This window comes from Podospora pseudoanserina, chromosome 4, assembly GCF_035222485.1.
Source record: "Podospora pseudoanserina strain CBS 124.78 chromosome 4, whole genome shotgun sequence".
NCBI classification, from domain to species: domain Eukaryota; kingdom Fungi; phylum Ascomycota; class Sordariomycetes; order Sordariales; family Podosporaceae; genus Podospora; species Podospora pseudoanserina.
This window is the reverse complement of record NC_085923.1, coordinates 21,480-37,673: the sequence shown is the minus strand read 5'-3', so window position 1 is coordinate 37,673 and position 16,194 is coordinate 21,480. Positions and strand designations below refer to the sequence as shown.

The 16,194-nt window shown below is 52.6% G+C and overlaps 7 protein-coding genes across 7 annotated transcripts; 4 read left to right on the top strand and 3 right to left on the bottom strand.

The window, feature by feature from the left end:
• Window positions 1-1,236: 1,236 nt before the first annotated feature.
• QC764_400220 (uncharacterized protein) lies at window positions 1,237-5,029 on the top strand. Its single transcript, XM_062946283.1, has 4 exons — window positions 1,237-1,825; window positions 1,885-2,771; window positions 2,899-4,003; window positions 4,069-5,029. Exons 1-2 carry the CDS (start codon window positions 1,717-1,719, stop codon window positions 2,709-2,711), a joined length of 936 nt encoding a protein of 311 aa, XP_062799854.1. The 5' UTR covers window positions 1,237-1,716; the 3' UTR covers window positions 2,712-2,771; window positions 2,899-4,003; window positions 4,069-5,029.
• Window positions 2,767-3,695, bottom strand: QC764_400215 (uncharacterized protein). The gene is made up of 2 exons (XM_062946282.1): window positions 3,137-3,695; window positions 2,767-3,083 (listed from the first exon to the last, which is right to left on the bottom strand). Exons 1-2 carry the CDS (start codon window positions 3,550-3,552, stop codon window positions 2,891-2,893), a joined length of 609 nt encoding a protein of 202 aa, XP_062799855.1. The 5' UTR covers window positions 3,553-3,695; the 3' UTR covers window positions 2,767-2,890.
• QC764_400210 (uncharacterized protein) lies at window positions 3,940-6,156 on the bottom strand. Its single transcript, XM_062946281.1, has 6 exons — window positions 5,789-6,156; window positions 5,648-5,732; window positions 5,037-5,584; window positions 4,474-4,981; window positions 4,291-4,414; window positions 3,940-4,220 (listed from the first exon to the last, which is right to left on the bottom strand). The coding sequence occupies exons 1-6, from the start codon at window positions 5,894-5,896 to the stop codon at window positions 4,061-4,063; spliced, it is 1,533 nt and encodes a 510-aa protein (XP_062799853.1). The 5' UTR covers window positions 5,897-6,156; the 3' UTR covers window positions 3,940-4,060.
• Window positions 5,976-7,142, top strand: QC764_400200 (uncharacterized protein). Its single transcript, XM_062946280.1, has 2 exons — window positions 5,976-6,806; window positions 6,857-7,142. The coding sequence occupies exons 1-2, from the start codon at window positions 6,401-6,403 to the stop codon at window positions 7,081-7,083; spliced, it is 633 nt and encodes a 210-aa protein (XP_062799852.1). The 5' UTR covers window positions 5,976-6,400; the 3' UTR covers window positions 7,084-7,142.
• A 466-nt stretch (window positions 7,143-7,608) lies between these two features.
• Window positions 7,609-9,140, top strand: QC764_400190 (uncharacterized protein). The gene is made up of 2 exons (XM_062946279.1): window positions 7,609-8,697; window positions 8,752-9,140. The coding sequence occupies exons 1-2, from the start codon at window positions 7,815-7,817 to the stop codon at window positions 8,937-8,939; spliced, it is 1,071 nt and encodes a 356-aa protein (XP_062799851.1). The 5' UTR covers window positions 7,609-7,814; the 3' UTR covers window positions 8,940-9,140.
• A 775-nt stretch (window positions 9,141-9,915) lies between these two features.
• Window positions 9,916-11,613, top strand: QC764_400185 (uncharacterized protein; the record flags this gene model as incomplete). The annotated part of the gene is made up of 2 exons (XM_062946278.1): window positions 9,916-10,732; window positions 10,784-11,613. 2 exons carry the CDS (start codon window positions 9,916-9,918, stop codon window positions 11,611-11,613), a joined length of 1,647 nt encoding a protein of 548 aa, XP_062799850.1.
• A 2,960-nt stretch (window positions 11,614-14,573) lies between these two features.
• On the bottom strand, window positions 14,574-15,443 carry QC764_400180 (uncharacterized protein; the record flags this gene model as incomplete). The annotated part of the gene is made up of 1 exon (XM_062946277.1): window positions 14,574-15,443. One exon carries the CDS (start codon window positions 15,441-15,443, stop codon window positions 14,574-14,576), a length of 870 nt encoding a protein of 289 aa, XP_062799849.1.
• Window positions 15,444-16,194: the final 751 nt, after the last annotated feature.

Here is a 16,194-nt window from a genome sequence, read left to right as displayed (position 1 = left end):
TCGATGCCACCCTCCCACCTTGCCGTACTCCGGTCCCGACGGACCTGCGCCGTAACCTTGTTATACCTGCCGAATCTCATGCAAAGTCTGTCCCGTCCCTGGTTCTGTGTTATCAACATGCCGATCTTGTCCTTTTCAAGATTTCACTCGAGTTTGGGTGGTGGATGATCCAGAGCCTCTTTACAGGACGAATGTCAACACCGGAGATTCATCCGAGCATGAAACCGCGAACTAAGGCAAAGAGACATGATAGCCAGTGGAGCGAGCCCTTTCTGCCGCCATTCTCATCTCTGCTTTGCGGACAGATGGCCCAGCTTGGGCTGTCGACTCATAATGCCCATGAACTAGTCGTCTAGCGCAGATATGAAATCAACTTTCATTGGAGGTATGGACCACAATATGTCCCCGTTGTCGAATGATGCCATTGTTGCAAAGACTCGCGTTGTTCCACCGTTTAATCCCCTTCACGGGGGTGCCGTTGGTAAACGGACACCCGCTCACCGAGTAGTATTCAGCTTCTTGCGACGTTCGCCGTTCAAGCACATCGGCTGCAGCCAAGTCCAGTCCCATGAGCTGCATGCATGAAGGTGTAGAGATAAGACGGATGAAGAAATACGAATATGACCTGTTTGAAGCCCGTCTTACATTGCAGAAGATTGGACGGGTCTTTGATGTCACGTCCGAGATACGGTGCAAGGTCTCAAGGGACCCATCTAGGTTATTGCCTGGCACTAAAGGATATAAATTGCCCCGAACCTGCACCGTGAAGTCATTCTGTTGCTCTCAGACGCCTGAAAACGCCCTTTTCGACATATTGAAGCGCCGATCCACATAGCCATGCCCGATGGAAGACAATCCGACCAAGACGCCTACGTTCCGTACTTGCATTGCAACCACCTCCGTCCCCTTCACGATGATCCTATCTGACATGACCATTGGAGGACGCATGGCAGGACCTTGTCGAGAGACATTGTGCACAATGAGTTCATCTTGCGGGCAGTACTAATGGATGCTGCACAGGTAAATGTCAACCTCGGAATAGGTCTCCATCTAGATTTGATTGTTGCTGCGAGTATTCCATCGAACAAGATACTAACTAGCCAAGGACGAGTAGCTTATTGGGGGTGGAACAACCGGCTGCAGTCTGGTAGGTCACGCGTCTGAATCGCGGATTCACGTCTAGTCTTTTTGTTTGCCGAGTAAATCTCTTGCACTTTACATGAGTAGCTTTTAGCCCGTCTCTCAATTCAGGCATACAGGAAAGGTACTAGTTTAAGATTGATCGGGGTCTTGAGGTTATGATACTAGGTACTGAACATGGTATAGTAGGGCTGAGAATGATCTATATGTGCTCCCTCCACAGTATTCCTGTGGTGGAGTAAAGATCAAACAAGTTTTCTTTGGTAGTATGGAACGATAATTAGGTAAGCAGAAAGTCTGTTGTCTCTTATCGCTTGCGGTATCTTCCACTTATCGTCCCGTGACCCCGTGCCGCGTCGCGCTTCCAAGCCACCCCGTCTAGTATAGGCAGGCAGCAATTTGACGGCGAGCCTCACGTACCTACCTTATCCAGGACACTCAGTTAATGCTGATACCACTTTGCGAAACCTCGCATTTCTGACTCGCAATCGCGGGTCCAAAGCCAGATTTCGCACCAGACTGTTGGCGGCCTTGATTCGTTTGCATCCACCACCCATCGCAATAGCTTGCTTCAGAATGCCACCCAAACCCAAGAAGTTCTACGGTGTCCGAGTCGGCATCGAGCCTGGTGTTTACGAGTCGTGGGAAGAATGCCAAAAGGTGATCGCCGTTAGCGGTGCTGTCCGTAAGCTTCTTCAACGTCCAGATCACCCCATCTGCCTTGCTAATCCCCAGGTTCACCAGACAAGAGCTTCCTCTCGCGCGATGAAGCAGCAGCATGGGTGGATGGTGCGCCTGCGGCCCCCGGTAAAATCACTCGGTTCTATGCCGTGGCTCGGGGACACAAGCCCGGTGTATATACAGATTGGGACAGCGCGCAGATGCAAACGACTGGGTTCACGAGACCAGTCTTTCGAAAGTTCGACACGCGTGCTGAGGCGGAGGATTACCTCCGGGCCTACGCAGCTGGATCCAACCAAGCTCAGTCTGCTAAATCTCAGCCCACACGCAAACGTGGGCTTGAGATCGATGAGGAGGAGGAGGTTGTGTTACCCAGGAAAAAGTCAAAGGCGCCCAGCACTGACGGTAAGATAACGATGGTATACACAGACGGCGCGGCGCCTGGTAACGGAAAAGCAGGCGCTTGCGGTGGAGTTGGTGTTTGGTTCGGTGCAGACGACCCACGCAACGTCTCGGAGCGCCTCGCCGGCCCACTACAAACCAATCAGCGTGCGGAGCTCACAGCTATCCTTCGAGCTCTTCAGCTCGTCGACCTCGATTCACCAATCGAAATTCGTACTGATAGCCAGTATTCAATCGACTGCGTCACCAAGTGGTATGCCTCTTGGGTGAAGAAAGGGTGGAAAACAGCAGGTGGTACCCCTGTCAAAAACGCCGACCTGGTCAAAGCTATCCGGGACCTGATGGAGGATCGGGAGGCAAAGGGGACCATTACCATCCTGACCAAAGTTGTTGGACACTCTGGGGATTATGGCAATGATCAAGCCGACAGGCTGGCTGTTCTGGGAGCCCAACTGCCAGCCCTCGACGAAAAGGGCCTTGGGGAATGAATGCATCCATCATGCGCGAGACCACAGTTGCCTGCCAAAGTACTGTTGGAAGGGTTTGCGGTACGTTTCTTTTGCGCTCCAGTTTACATACAGACTGGCCTTCGCGGCAGCTCACTTTTGGTCTCGCCCATTTCCTCCCATGAACATTACAGTCTTTGCACCACACATGGCTGATAGTATTAACCAGTACGGCCGATCATCTTCTCTACCTTGTTCTCCAACGGCGCGTGGGCGGGCAAGTCATGCTTGACGTTGTGCATGCCGCGTCGAGCATCTAGGGTGGGATCCCGTCGACGTACCTCCTCCGTGACGCCAGGTTCACGGAGGGTAACATACAGTGCTGCAAGTCCAAGAGCTCCCAGACCGGCATAGCTATCACACATCAGCATCGCCACAATCACCTTTCCACAGAATACCCGACTTACATTACGTTATTATCTGGGTAACCCATCTCCTTGTCGACTCTCTTGATGGTCGCCTTGCTGGTATGCATCACATCGCCCATCTTGTCCTTTACCTGCCCTACCGTCTCCTGGGCCGACATGATAGTCTCGTCCATGTCGAACCCGCGACCCGTGTACGCGCCTCCCGAAATGCTGGAGGCACTCAAACCTGAGGACTCGAGGGAGGGAGGGCTCGTCGAGGGGGAAGCCTGTTGCGAGGTCGGGTAGTCGAAGACGAGATCAATGTCGTCGACTGGAGCTCCGCCACGAGGGTCATTGATGTTGGATCGCGAGGATGGAGAGGTTGCGGTAGCCAACCGGACGGGGGTGGAGGAAACATAGCGAGCCGATGAAGATCGGTAAAAGGTTCGCAGAGCTTGAGGCTTGGGAATTGGCATTTTGGTTCGTTTTGCAGACCTGATTTGAAAATGAGCTTGATTTGAGTAAGTAGCTACCACGACAGGATGGTGTGGTGACAGAGGGAAAGTCAGCGTCAAGAGGCTGACGGGAGAGAACTAGCAAAATTATACATCTGTGGACGCTTTGACTCGGCGCGTTGTTACGGTGCTGTGACGTATCGTCAGCGTCAAAGTGGAGGTGCTGGTCGTCAGAAACACTCGGGTCATGTCCTTATCGCATGATCAGATCGGATCACCCGAGAGACCGTGTGCCTCCCTTTCACTCTCCGACGTCAGTGTCCATTTTCAATTGCCAGTAACCAGCGCTGTCATCATTGATCAAGCCACCACAAACATCAAAATCAATGGCGAACGGCCGTGTCTAATGCCTGCCAATGAAGGCATGTCCGTCTCTCTATTCTTGTCTAGCGGGGAAGACGATAAAATTAAGGTACAGATTCGGAACGTCCAACTATATCCTACCGGTTCTCCATGCTGATGGCTATATCTACCAAGACCCAGGTTCGGGCAACTTTTGTCCTCCGGGGACCAATCTCTGGAAAACATGGGTTGGGTCATAAGCGGCTTGTACCTCGTAGAGAAAGGCGACATTCTCTGGACCATAGCTTGCGATAGCAGGTTGATCCCAGCCAGAGTATGTTAGCATACTGGGAGAGGTGAGGTCAGCACATTGATCTTTTGAAATACCTAGGTAGACAGCCGGCAGGACAAGCTTACATGTACGGATGCCATAGGTTTCGCGATTTGGCAAGATCGATCATGGACTGAACAAACTCTGCATGGGCGGGGAGAATTTCGGCCGTGTCATCCATGCTGTCCATTGTCAAACCAAAGTACAGCACTGCCACAAGTCAGCATTACTACATCCGAATATTCGTCGAAGCAGGAGCCAGGTCATACCTCCCAAAGTCTGATTATTGGTCAGATTGTCATTCAGCCCCAAGACATTTGAGCTTTTCGAATAGCTGGCAACCAGCGAGTTCTGAGTGATGGGCATCACAACATGCAGGCCATAAAGCCCAGGGATGTGTTGCCATTGTTGGAGCCAGCTGTGATATGCGGCCCACACGTCGCGATACAAGTCGGCATCGGCGTAGACAGTGAAGACACGCTGCTCTTGGACTTGACGATCGGGGAAACCGTCATGAAGTTCAAACGCTAGATCGGCATATGGTCTCTTCTTCAACGTGCTCTGGGTGTATGGTGTGTCAACCCATCCGCGCATGATCTCTGGCAGCTCGTCAACAGCCCGATTGTAAATTACAGGGCAAAATGCGATGGATTCGTTTGACGTTCCATTGTAGCCATACTGAGGTAGAACGTGGGTGAGAGTATCCTCGACGGCTTGGCGTGTGTGGTAGTCGTAAATTTGGTCCGTCACTTGGGGAATTGAAGACTCCGGATAGTACTGGCAGAGCGTTATTAGGGTCACTGGACATGAAAGCGTCAAGTTTTCAACATACCACCACACCACCGTACACTGCACCTTCAGTCTCCACTGTTCTCAGGGTGGCATGCGTGACCACGCCAAAGTTGTTGTTGCCACCTTTGAGGGCCCTGAAAAGATCGGGGTGACTCGTTTGGTTGGCGTTCACAACTGAGCCGTTTGCCAGAACAACCTCGTAGTTGAGGACATTGTCCACCGCAAAGCCTTCCCGGTTGAAGAAGTACGAGATGCCAGCTCCAACAGTGAGGCCCATGCCAACCTTCTCATAGCGGCCAATCATAGCAGTCAGATTGTGAGGGTCAAGGGCTTGGTAGATGTCTCTCATCAACAGGCCCATTCCTGCACGTATGGAACCAGCTTCCAAGTCCACCTCGGTCGTGTTGAGAAGCTTCATGGGCATGAGGACACCATCGTCAATGTTTGCGGCTTGGGGGATTGCGCTGTGGCCTCCTCCCTTGATGGAGAAGCGGCATTCGTTGGCTACAAAAAGGCCAACTGCCTGCGCAACCTTTTCGGTTGAGTCCGGCAGGAAGACACAAGACGGGTTACGAATTTCAGTGGCAGCTTGAAACAAGTGTCAGATATACTGGTCAAGGGTTGGGGTTAGATCAACCAAGTCAAACTTACACCAGAAGTCTTCATTCTCAAACGTCCACACATCAGTGCCTCGAGGCGAGACATCACCAGGAAAGGCTTGGGCAAGAAGCGCGCACTGTAAAGATGTTAACCCCTATCTCCGAGAACTGTGCTGCACGGAAGCAGACGTACACATTCGGGAGTTGGCGCTGCAGTAACCATCGAGAGCGGCAACACCGAATAGCCCCAGAGGGCTGCCGCTGTTGCACCGAGCTGTAGCAATGCCCGACAGCGAGCCATCTTGGCAAAAGGTATGAAAGAATAGGTAGGTAGGTAGGTACGCTGACGCAACGCCTTGCACAATGCAGTGGTAGTAAAGAGACCCCGTCTCAAACCAAGGAAAAAGACAGCGGAATTAGGGATTAAGACCGACTGTTATGATTGGCAGGGTGCTGATCATGACACGACAGAACAACATGATTCTCGTTCATATTCTTGGCCGGGGCCACTTTATATACGATGCTCGACCTGCTGCAGATTTGGACCGGAGTACAGAGAATTCCATCGCCGATACTCTCTTCTCACCAAAACCCTGGATACAGGACTTGGGTTTCGAATATCAACCAGCCGTATCTCATGCACAAATGCGGCACTCAAAAGCTCCGAAGGATCCAAACACAACCGCAGTTTGGTGCCTGTAAATCGCAAGCCACTTGACCTATTTTGAACAATTCTCAGCCCCTTCCTACAGCTATTCGGTCATTGTTCTGCCGTACCACCGACCTTTACCAAACTATTCCAGCGATGTTTGCCAAAAGCGCCCAGATGCAGTCCATCCTTACTGCCTGCCTCCCCCTGGTGGCTGCTGCCCTTCACGGGACTCGGCACGTCCCTCAGTTCGACCGCCACGGTCTCGAGACCACCGACTGCCAGATTCGTTGCCCAAAGTCTGCTCACCCCAGCAAAGTGATTCTGCCAGCATTGACGCAAGCCAAGAACACCACAACGGGAGAATGGGAGAACACTCTCGAGTGTTGGTCCATCGATACCGTCGATCCGGATTTGACCGACTTCGATATTGACAATGCCATTCGGCTGCACTGGGAGGGGGGTTTTGATAAAGCATATCAGTATATTTTTCATGGGGATAGCTACATGCCTGCTCATCCGGCTCCGGAGCCGAGCTTGATCTTGATGAGTGCAGGTATTGGTACGTTCTTTGCACACTCTTACCATGGCCTTTTCGCTAACGGTAATCAGGAGATTTGCGAGTGCCTAGCGGCAAATGCCTGAGGGTAGGGGCAGGAGATGTCTTCTTCAGCGTTGGAACCCTTGGCAAACAGACGGCATGGTGGTCGGAAGGGACACTGGTCAGTGACTTTTATTTCAAGGATGGAAAGATTCCACATCACGAGATCGTAGAAGAGATAGATGCTGGCAATGATGCGGTTGGGGAGGGTGACAACACACTTCACTCTGATTTGTAGGCGACTGGAGAGCGGGATGATGGATTGGTTATCATGTACCTTGAAAAGTTTCAACATTAGATGCAGAGGAGGAACCACGGCTTCCCAGGTTAAAGCAAACAAAATTCTGGTTTTGCATGTGCTCTTGGCGCCTTTGATTTGAGCTGTGAGTCGATTTTCTGTGCTGCTCGAAAATTGTGCTATTGGCTACATGTAGCTAGTGTTGGCATCATCGAAGACCTTCCCACCCCCCCAATTTTTCATTCAGCGGGAAAGTTCCCAAGTTCCCCGGGGGTTGCATAGAATCAAGACGGACACTTGGCGCCCAGCATGTCTCCCTGTTTTTTCATCTTGGTGCGTGAGAGAGGGAGGAATGTCTTGCCCCAGGGCGGCTGGATGAGGGACCTGCAGGATCGGCAACGCCTGGTATGCAACATGACATCAAAATTGTCGGACTTACCCTGACCCAGGGTGTCGGGTCCTGTAAAGACCGCCGCAGGGTCTCGTTATCCCCGTTCAGGGGAATGCGATGATCAATAGAACCACCACACAACTCCGGTCCAATGCTCGTTGATGCCAGCCCGTACAATCAATGATGGAAAGCACAACTCGTATTAAACCCGCGCCGTAAACACGCTGGAACTGCCGAAGGAAGACATTTGCTGTTCAACCGCTGCCACCCTAACCCTGAAGCACGACCAACCTTACCCACAATACCCCTGAACCCCTTTCGTGCCCACTTCACACCAGCCATGCGCCGCACTCCTCTGATGCTGGCCTCGGCCATCCGCTCCCTGCAACAACCAACATGTCACGATCTTAGTCTCAGCGTTCCAGTAACCTCGACCGTCCCTCACCATGACTTTGAGACCTCGGCATATTCTGCCGAGGTTCTCTACGCCCTTGCTACACGCCAAGTCCTCGTGACCAACACTTACAACATTTCTGCCCGGTACTGCGAGCCCGCTAGCTCTGTGGCCGCCTCAGACACTATCCAACTTTTAATTCACGGCGCGACCTTCAACAAAAACATGTGGGACGTGGCCTACAAACCCGAATCCTATTCCTGGGTGCGCCGCATGACGCAAGTCGAGGGCTACCCCACTCTGTCCATCGACCTCCCAGGTAACGGCAACAGTTCCTTTCCCGACGGATTGCTCGAATCGCAGACCCAAGTCTACGTTGAGACAGCCCACTCCGTTATTCGACAGCTCAAGGAGACAAGCGTGGTTGGCAACCGACAATGGGACAAAGTCGCTCTCGTAGGCTTCAGCATCGGTGCCATTGTTGCGAACTCCCTTGCCCTACAGCATCCGGATGATTCTGACGCTGTAGTACTGCATGGCATCTCTTGGGACGCGACATGGATCTATCCCGCCTTCCTGGCTGGGTTGCAAGGGCCAGCTCAGCAAATTGACCCCGAGAAATGGGGACATTTGGAGCCGTACTACCAGACCCAGGCCAACAGGGAGGGAAGGAGGGCTGCCTGCTTTGCGGGGAGCTATGAAGAGGATATTGTCGAGTACGACTGGTTGACGAGAGACTTCGACAGTCTGGGAGCGGCCATCACATTTACCTATCACCTTGTTGACGCGCCAGAGTACAGAGGCCCTGTATTTTTGGGCATCGGAGATCGTGAGTTTGCTCTGAACGACGTGATTGATTCACCGTGCTAACAAAATTCAACAGAGGATTCGACATTCTGTGGCGGGCAGTACTGCAAACATCAGCCTTGGGATCTGTATAGGAAGTTTCCAGAGGCGACGGGGTATGATGTGAAGGTGTATCCAGAAACGGGGCATCTCATCTTGTATCATGATACTGCGGAACAGTTGATGGCAGATACCGTCAAGTTCCTGAGAAAGCATGGTTTCTAATGGGTGGAACCGAGACCGGCTGGAGACCTAGACTTGAAGACGTAGGAACTTCTAACATGTGGTTGGGAGTGACATTAGACTGGCTTTTATACTACTTGCCCAGACATAGCTTCTCATAGTGTAGATGAAAAACAAGATAGAGTTTCATTTAGGTATTTACCACTTTATAGGCGCTACCTTGTATTCAGTTTGATTGACCGTCTCAAAATCCCCACCATCAAGAAAATGCAACCCCAGTTGTTTTGTCATCCATCACTTTTGCTGTTTTTTGATTGACTACCTAGTACTCGGTACGGCTTAGTTTCTACCTCAGCTCGGTAGCGGGGAGCGGTTCGGATCATGGGCCGTGAGGGTGACCGCCACATCCCCACCATTGCGCCAATACAGGGTGATATCAAGAACTGAAACACGACATCCGAACTCTGGTTATCGTCCATCTCCCACAGATATTCACGCGAGTGCGCATCTCCCGGGCCTCACAGCAGCATTCTCGCCCTCTGCGCGCATTTGTCCCCTTCCAGTGCATCTGCAGACCCTGTCGCGTCAATCTCATCAATCTCACATGTGCAATGCCATTGTCAGTGCTCTCCCTCTTCAGGCCAAGCGTCCTGCAGGTACCGCTCTCGATACAAGGGTACCACACCCCCGTTGTCACCCCGACCCTAGCAGCCATGCAGGCCAAGCCAACACGCCCTCCTTTCCGGAATAGCCTCTCTGGCCTTGGCGGACTCGCTTGATGCACCGATATCACCCGACGTCGCGTTGTCAGTCAAAGCCCTGCGTCCCCTCATTGCTTATCCCAAGGCTGCTTCCCACCTACTTGGGTCATGCTCGTCACTCCTTTCACTCGTTTGCTGCAGTTGTGTAGAACAGCACCGTCCACATTTGGCATCACTCGTTTGGCCAAAGTGCGGTTGTTTGGAAGAGGGATGATGGTAAAAGGTAGAAAAGACGACCGCGTCAACGACTCATAGCAATGCATATCCGCGGTGGTAATCACGTCGGGAGCCACGCTGGACACCACAATCACTTACGTGCAAGGCAAGGAGGGTTTAACTGGGACTGGTGGTGCAAATGGTACCCATGGAATCCTCGATGTTCTAGTCGGACAACAAAAGATGGTGGTGGTGGAGGAGGAGGAGGAGGATGGTTCAATGGTAGACCAACAACGACCTCAAAAGTGGAAAGACCTTCGCCGACACCCGCTCCAACGCCAAAACCCTCTCCAACACCAACCCCGTTACCAGTTCCGGCTCCGGCTCCGGCACCAGCGCCTGTTCAGTCGTCCCCAGCACCGACGCCAACAACAGCAAAGGCGGTAGCAAACAACCCAGCAACAACACCAGAACAGCAGCAGCCGGCAACGACACGGAGACCGGCAGATGGGGGGGCAACAGATAAAGTGAATGAGGGCACACCAACAGCAACGGATAGAGGCGGGGCTCAGGCAGGGGGAGCTCAACAGGACTCATCATCACCAACCCTTGTCCCGCTCGTGGGGTCCGCTCCTCTAGACCCTACACCCGACGACCAGTCTCCGGGGGGGCAAGGTTCTTCAGGAGGTGGACAGGATGGCGCGACTGCTGGCTTCGGCGGTTCAGCGGGTGGTGGACCGGGATCAGGTTCAGGTTCGGGACCAGGAGGCAGCGTAGGATCTGGAGGAAACGAGGGAAATGGAGGACACATCGTTCCTGGGTCGACGAACGGCACAACTGACTCACCGGGGACACCTAACAACAATGGTTTGTCAACAAACGGTGGGCTGGGTGGCGGCGCCATTGCTGGTATCGTTGGTAGGTTTATCCTGTTTGGTACCATGCTGCTCCTTGACTAACGGTTTCAAGTTGGCTTGCTTGGTCTCCTTGCCCTGGTTGCACTTCTTATTTTTTTCCTTCGCAAGAAAAAGCCACAGGCCCTTCAAAGGGTAGTAGAGAAGTTCAATGGCAGACCAGGAAGCTCCTATCCCGTCAGCGCTTATGGAGCTGAAGGTATGGACAAGACCTTAATCGCAGGAGGTGCTGGTGGCTCCGTGTCGGCCGCCGGAGCCGCGAGACGTAACTCTCAACGGCAGGATCAGCTACCGATGCAGCAACCCACGAACGCCCCAACACTGCGCCCTGTGAACACCAACCTGCGCGCCAACCGGGTATCATCACCCACCAGAGAGTCGACGAGAAACAGCAACGCCTTCACTCCGTCGCCCGTCTCTCCCCTCTCACCTGCCATGCCCGCCAGCGTGCTTGGCTCAGCTCCTCTTCCCTCGGCGTATCCCGTCCGCTCTCAGTACTACCAAGCTCCTCCTTCCAAACCAGGCCCCTTTACTCAACCAGGCTATCCCGGAAGTTCACAATACGTCCCCCCATCCAACGCCGGAGGAAGCCTTCACGTAGCCCACGCGGCATCGGGCGCGCATATGAACCGAGCCAGCAGCGTCAGCAGCGTCAGCAGCGTCAGCACCACCAGTGCTTTGAGCGCCATCCTCAACCCGGCACAGATGGTATGGCCTATGCCACCACCTCCCACGCCGCCAGTCAGCGTGCCAGACACACCTCCCGCGACGGCTCGTGATAACAGGCCGCAATATGTTGATCTTTCGGCGCCTGGACAAACGGTGGTAAGAATCAACAAGCCCCCGAGTGTGAGAAGACCAAGGAGACAGAACTCGAACTTTTGATGTTGTCTGTGGCGCCGTACTCGTCCTTTTCCAATTCACCAACTATACTCCTTTTGTTTTTGCCCCGAGTCGTCCCGGTAGCATCGCTGTGCCAACAACGTCATGTATACCACACTATCTGAGCGTAGTTTAGATTCATAATGCCGTGCCCTGGCACCATCGCCCCCAACTGAAGAAATTGTTTTGAAGTTGTGGAAATGACCACCTACCCAATATATCCGGCTGCGCCTCACCACCGTCAGAAGCCCACTCTTCCACCGTTGCCTGGTGAGACGAAGCGACAAGCAACGGGAAGATGAAGCCAAACTCCAGATCTCGGTTCCTTCCCGATTTTAGGGACGAATCAGTCTCACCTTACAGGGCACTCAAGGGGCAAGGCAATAATGAGAAGCTACCTGGCACCTAAATCTGATTTGAACACATGAGGTTGGGTACCTGTCTCGTCCATCCACACACTTGACCTGAGAACATTACAACTGACCCGTGAACATTACAACTGACCCGTGAACATTACAACTGACCCGTGACCACAACTATCTATCCAACTAGGTAGCATGAAAGAAGAAGTTTTTGTAAAGAAAAGAAAAAAAAGGAGCATCTTGGCAAAAAAGACGCAATGACTCATATGATCAAGCCCTCGGTATCTGGTGGTATGTTCTGCTGACGGTACACAGGTACATCATCTGGTGGTGCTGGAAAGTCCCCACGTGTCTCGTAGGTACGAGCCCCGCGTCCCATTGTTTGTACAAGTCCAATCGGTCTTTCTTGTAAGGCAGTGGCGTGGAATCGTCAGTTTTGCCAGTACCCTTGCCAGTTCCGTCGTCAGTCTTTTCAGTACTCTCACCAGGGCCAACAAGTTCATGAAATACTCTCGGCCTGCCCCCAGACACATACTTCAGCAGCATGATCCTGTGATTCACAGTCAAGTGGCTTTGATTCCACTCTGTGCTTGAACCTGGCCCAGTCCAGGGGCTGGGCGGACGTGTTTGTGTGAGTTGCGGAGGTGTCGTCGATAGGGCCCCGGTACCATGACGATTCCCTTTCTGTAACGTGCATGATAAGCGAGCGACGCAGATAAGCGAGCGACGCACTCTCCACCACCTTACTATAACTATCCTCAATTGCTAGACCACAACATTAAGAACCAACTACAATTACGTCAGAAACAGCTGAATCAGACCCTTCTGCAGCCTCCTGGCAAGTGCGGGCATTATGGCCAGGCTTGCCGCACACACCACAGCACTGAACCTTCGTACGAGCCCCCTGCACTACCGCCATCCGGCTGTATTTCTTCCACTGCCTCCCCACCCACGGCCTTCTGGTCCAGTAGATCATGTGCATCTTGCACAGTAAGTGATCCTCCGAGCCGTACACGTGTTTTTTTAGCTCTCCGGCGCTTACTTAGTGCCTCATTGGCCTTGCGGAGCGAAGCGTTCTCTGACTGAAGGAGGGCCACCTAGTGCATCACAGCCATCGTACCCTTAATAAGCTGGTCTATAGCAACTAACATCGAGGTCGGGGAGCTATTTTGATGGTTGGTAATACGAGTCTTAATAAGCGTTAACTATGAGTTGGCTTCTCGGGGGTTTTGTGGTATCTGGAATACCCAAGGTAGTGCCGTGCCCGGCCTTAAGGATGGGGGTGTTGGCGTACGAAGCTTTATATCTAGCTTAGAAAGTACCCTCTCTAGATCGTATGGAACAAGGCCAGCACCCGCAAAGCTACCCTGTATATTCTTCTCCGTTATAGAGGCGAAGAAAGCCTCGCGGAAGGTACAGAGAAACTCGAGCTTGCTTACGTGGTTGATATGTATGCGCATTAAGCCTTCGATCTGGCGGCCGTACGCCTGTTTTAGCGGCCCAAAGTAGCTAATATCGAGTGGCTGGAGGAGGTGGGAGGAGTATGGAGGCATGTAGAGCGTAATAATATTATTCTACTGGCAGTGGCGCTCGAATTCAGTTAAGTAGTGGCTTTCGTGGCTATCGAGGATTAATAACCGGTATTTACCCTTCGTACGGAACGCTGTATGATAGTCGAAGTGCTTGATCCAATCTAGGCCTACCGGATTGGTAGTCCAGCCATTATCGGTAGTTGCGATACGCCAAGTAGACGGTAAATTGCACTCGGTATACCAGTTGGCAAGGTAGTACTGTGCGGCCAAGATAATAAAGGGCGGGATAGCCCAGCCGAGGGCATTGACTCCCTATATTACCGTTACCCACTCGCGGTTACCAGGCTGGGCCAGTTTTGCCTTGCTAAGGCCGTCCGAGGTTATAACTACCATACCTGCGAAGATAATGCCTATTATAAACCCAGTCTCGTCGAAGTTGTAGATATCGTCATCTACAATACCGTACTTGGCCTTGGTGTTCCGTACGAGTATAAACCACTTAGTAATGACCTTTGGATCCTCGCATTTAGCTCTCTGGTAGTCGTATCTGCGCGTAAAACGCGTACGGAGCTGTGGCTGGCGTTTAACGAAGTTATGGGCCCAGCGTTTGCCAACAGGAGGCGCGTCGCGTACGCGTAGCAGTTGGTTGGCCATATCTTCCACGCCACTTAATCTAGGTGGGAATGCGCGTGCAGATAGCTCAAGGACGTACTAAACTATCGTCTTCTCCTCCAGATCCGTTAAATTACGTGAGTTGGCTGGAATATCGCGTCGCATTGGTCGGCCATTACGCCTATGGCGGAGGGTTGCTTCTGGGACGTTATATAACTTGGCTGCAGTACGGATACTAAGATCCTCCTTATTTTGAATAGCTTCGAGGGCAAGAAGAAGTCTAGCTTCTTTTGAAGGGCCGTCCATGGTTGTTGGTGGTGAATTGTAGTAGAAGATATTTAAGAGACGTGTTGTGGTGGAGAGTGCGTCGCTCGCTTATCTGCGTCGCTCGCTTATCATGCACGTTAGCTCATTACCTGTTGACGTTGGCGTCTTTCCTGCTTCCTCACCAGTCTCTCTATGTGGGCTGACGGTCAGGTGGAGGAGGACGGCCACGACCTGGAGGGGTCTCAGGAAGTGCGATGGTGTAGTCGGATGTTGATGTCAGCTTTGGACCGGTTATTCTCACTTTGACAGTGCCAGGCGAGACTGGGATAGGGGGTGGAGGGGTGCGTCTCCTATTACGTGAGGGGGTGTGCAGGGATGGCCATTCACCTGGCATGCCATGCGGTGTGTCTAGGACTATTTCCACTGCATGCACCTCTGGATTCATTTTCTTCTTCGGAATCTCAATGTACACTGGGAAGGAGGGTGGCTCCTGGGTGGTAGACCGGTTCCGGGTCTTCGTCCAGAGGCTCCGTCTCTTACGGAGGACTGAGCGTCTCCTCCCAGACAGGAAGCCAGTGCGTAGCAAGATATTGTGCGTCCTTTGGAGATGGTATTGTAGGGTGGTGCGAATGTGATGAAGCTGACCTTGCGGTGAAGCCTGGAGGATGAGGGGGGGTTCTGGTCGGGCATCCCCTCTTCGGTCGGTATGAAACCTGTGCCTGTCCGTAATGTATCGAAAGTAGCTTGCCCACTCTGGATCACGGGGAAAAGGAAACAGCCCAGAGTTGTGCCTGTATGAGACGCAGGTGTTAAAAAACGATGCTCTGATCTCTCTAATCCAGGGCAGGTTCCCGGTTGCATCACGACCTGCCCAACGCGTCCTCGCCTCTGTGCCTTCCCAGCCTTTGACGCTGGGATATAACACACAAAGATGACTCCCAACCATATTTGCCATGTGGTCAAGACTCGATAGTGCCGCTTTCGAAGCCTCAAGTGCCGCATACCCCCATGAAACCTGGAGAATCGTACTTAAGAGGGCGTAGCCAAGAGGCCCGGCCATGATCTCTTCTACCAGCTTGACGGAATCTATGACCACCTCCCAATCTGGATATTCAAGGAGGAGGCGTGCTGCCTCCGGAAGCAGTGCTTTTCCCGTGTCGAGAAGGCGTGACGCCAACTCTGCAAAAACGGGTTGGATGGTGAGTAGATGAAGAGTATGACAGACCGGCAGCCTGAATTTGAGTTCCGACAAGAGATGAGTGCCATTATGTCGGATGTAGGAGGTTACCAATCTAACAAAGGATAGCAAGAATCTGCTTCGGGGAGAATCGTCAACCGGGACATCTTCAGCTGGGTCAGGGGAACCCGGGAGGTCTGGCATTGGAGCCTTGGTGTTTGACTTTGGGGTATCGGCACTCAATGGAGCGGGGTCGACTGGACTGTCGTGACTTGGTGAAGAAGACTGTGTTGGGGGGGGGGGAATGGGGCTTGATGGGGAAGAAGCGAAAAGCTTGATAAAGAATCGAAGAGGAGCACCCAGGCTGGATGGCGTAGAAGTGACTGGACTGGCTGGCGGAGGTGTAACGGGGGCGGGTGAAATAGGGTCGGCAGCAGTTGATGGACGAAAAACAGAAAGATTGGATATGAATGATGGAAGAGTTGTAAAGCTTTGTTCAAGTGCTGTCTCGAAGATTAATTGACGAAGGCGGGCGAGATTGTTCAGAAGAAAAGAGAACAGATCCGATGGAAATGGGGGACTAGTCGGACTTGTTGGACGCGGAGCAAAAAGGCCTGATGTGTTAAGACGAGGG

What these genes read in the sequence shown, in the direction of transcription:
- QC764_400215 (XM_062946282.1), bottom strand. Translation starts at nt 3,552, where the DNA reads ATGCCAATTCCCAAGCCTCAAGCTCTGCGAACCTTTTACCGATCTTCA. An exon ending in TACCCAGATAATAACGTAAT is followed by an intron (nt 3,084 to 3,136) that starts GTAAGTCGGGTA and finishes GATGTGTGATAG; the next exon opens with CTATGCCGGTCTGGGAGCTC.
- QC764_400220 (XM_062946283.1), top strand. Translation starts at nt 1,717, where the DNA reads ATGCCACCCAAACCCAAGAAGTTCTACGGTGTCCGAGTCGGCATCGAG. An exon ending in CGCCGTTAGCGGTGCTGTCC is followed by an intron (nt 1,826 to 1,884) that starts GTAAGCTTCTTC and finishes CAGGTTCACCAG; the next exon opens with ACAAGAGCTTCCTCTCGCGC.
- QC764_400200 (XM_062946280.1), top strand. Translation starts at nt 6,401, where the DNA reads ATGTTTGCCAAAAGCGCCCAGATGCAGTCCATCCTTACTGCCTGCCTC. An exon ending in CTTGATGAGTGCAGGTATTG is followed by an intron (nt 6,807 to 6,856) that starts GTACGTTCTTTG and finishes AACGGTAATCAG; the next exon opens with GAGATTTGCGAGTGCCTAGC.
- QC764_400210 (XM_062946281.1), bottom strand. Translation starts at nt 5,896, where the DNA reads ATGGCTCGCTGTCGGGCATTGCTACAGCTCGGTGCAACAGCGGCAGCC. An exon ending in TGAGAATGAAGACTTCTGGT is followed by an intron (nt 5,585 to 5,647) that starts GTAAGTTTGACT and finishes ACTTGTTTCAAG; the next exon opens with CTGCCACTGAAATTCGTAAC. An exon ending in CAATAATCAGACTTTGGGAG is followed by an intron (nt 4,415 to 4,473) that starts GTATGACCTGGC and finishes GACTTGTGGCAG; the next exon opens with TGCTGTACTTTGGTTTGACA.
- QC764_400190 (XM_062946279.1), top strand. Translation starts at nt 7,815, where the DNA reads ATGCGCCGCACTCCTCTGATGCTGGCCTCGGCCATCCGCTCCCTGCAA. An exon ending in ATTTTTGGGCATCGGAGATC is followed by an intron (nt 8,698 to 8,751) that starts GTGAGTTTGCTC and finishes AAAATTCAACAG; the next exon opens with AGGATTCGACATTCTGTGGC.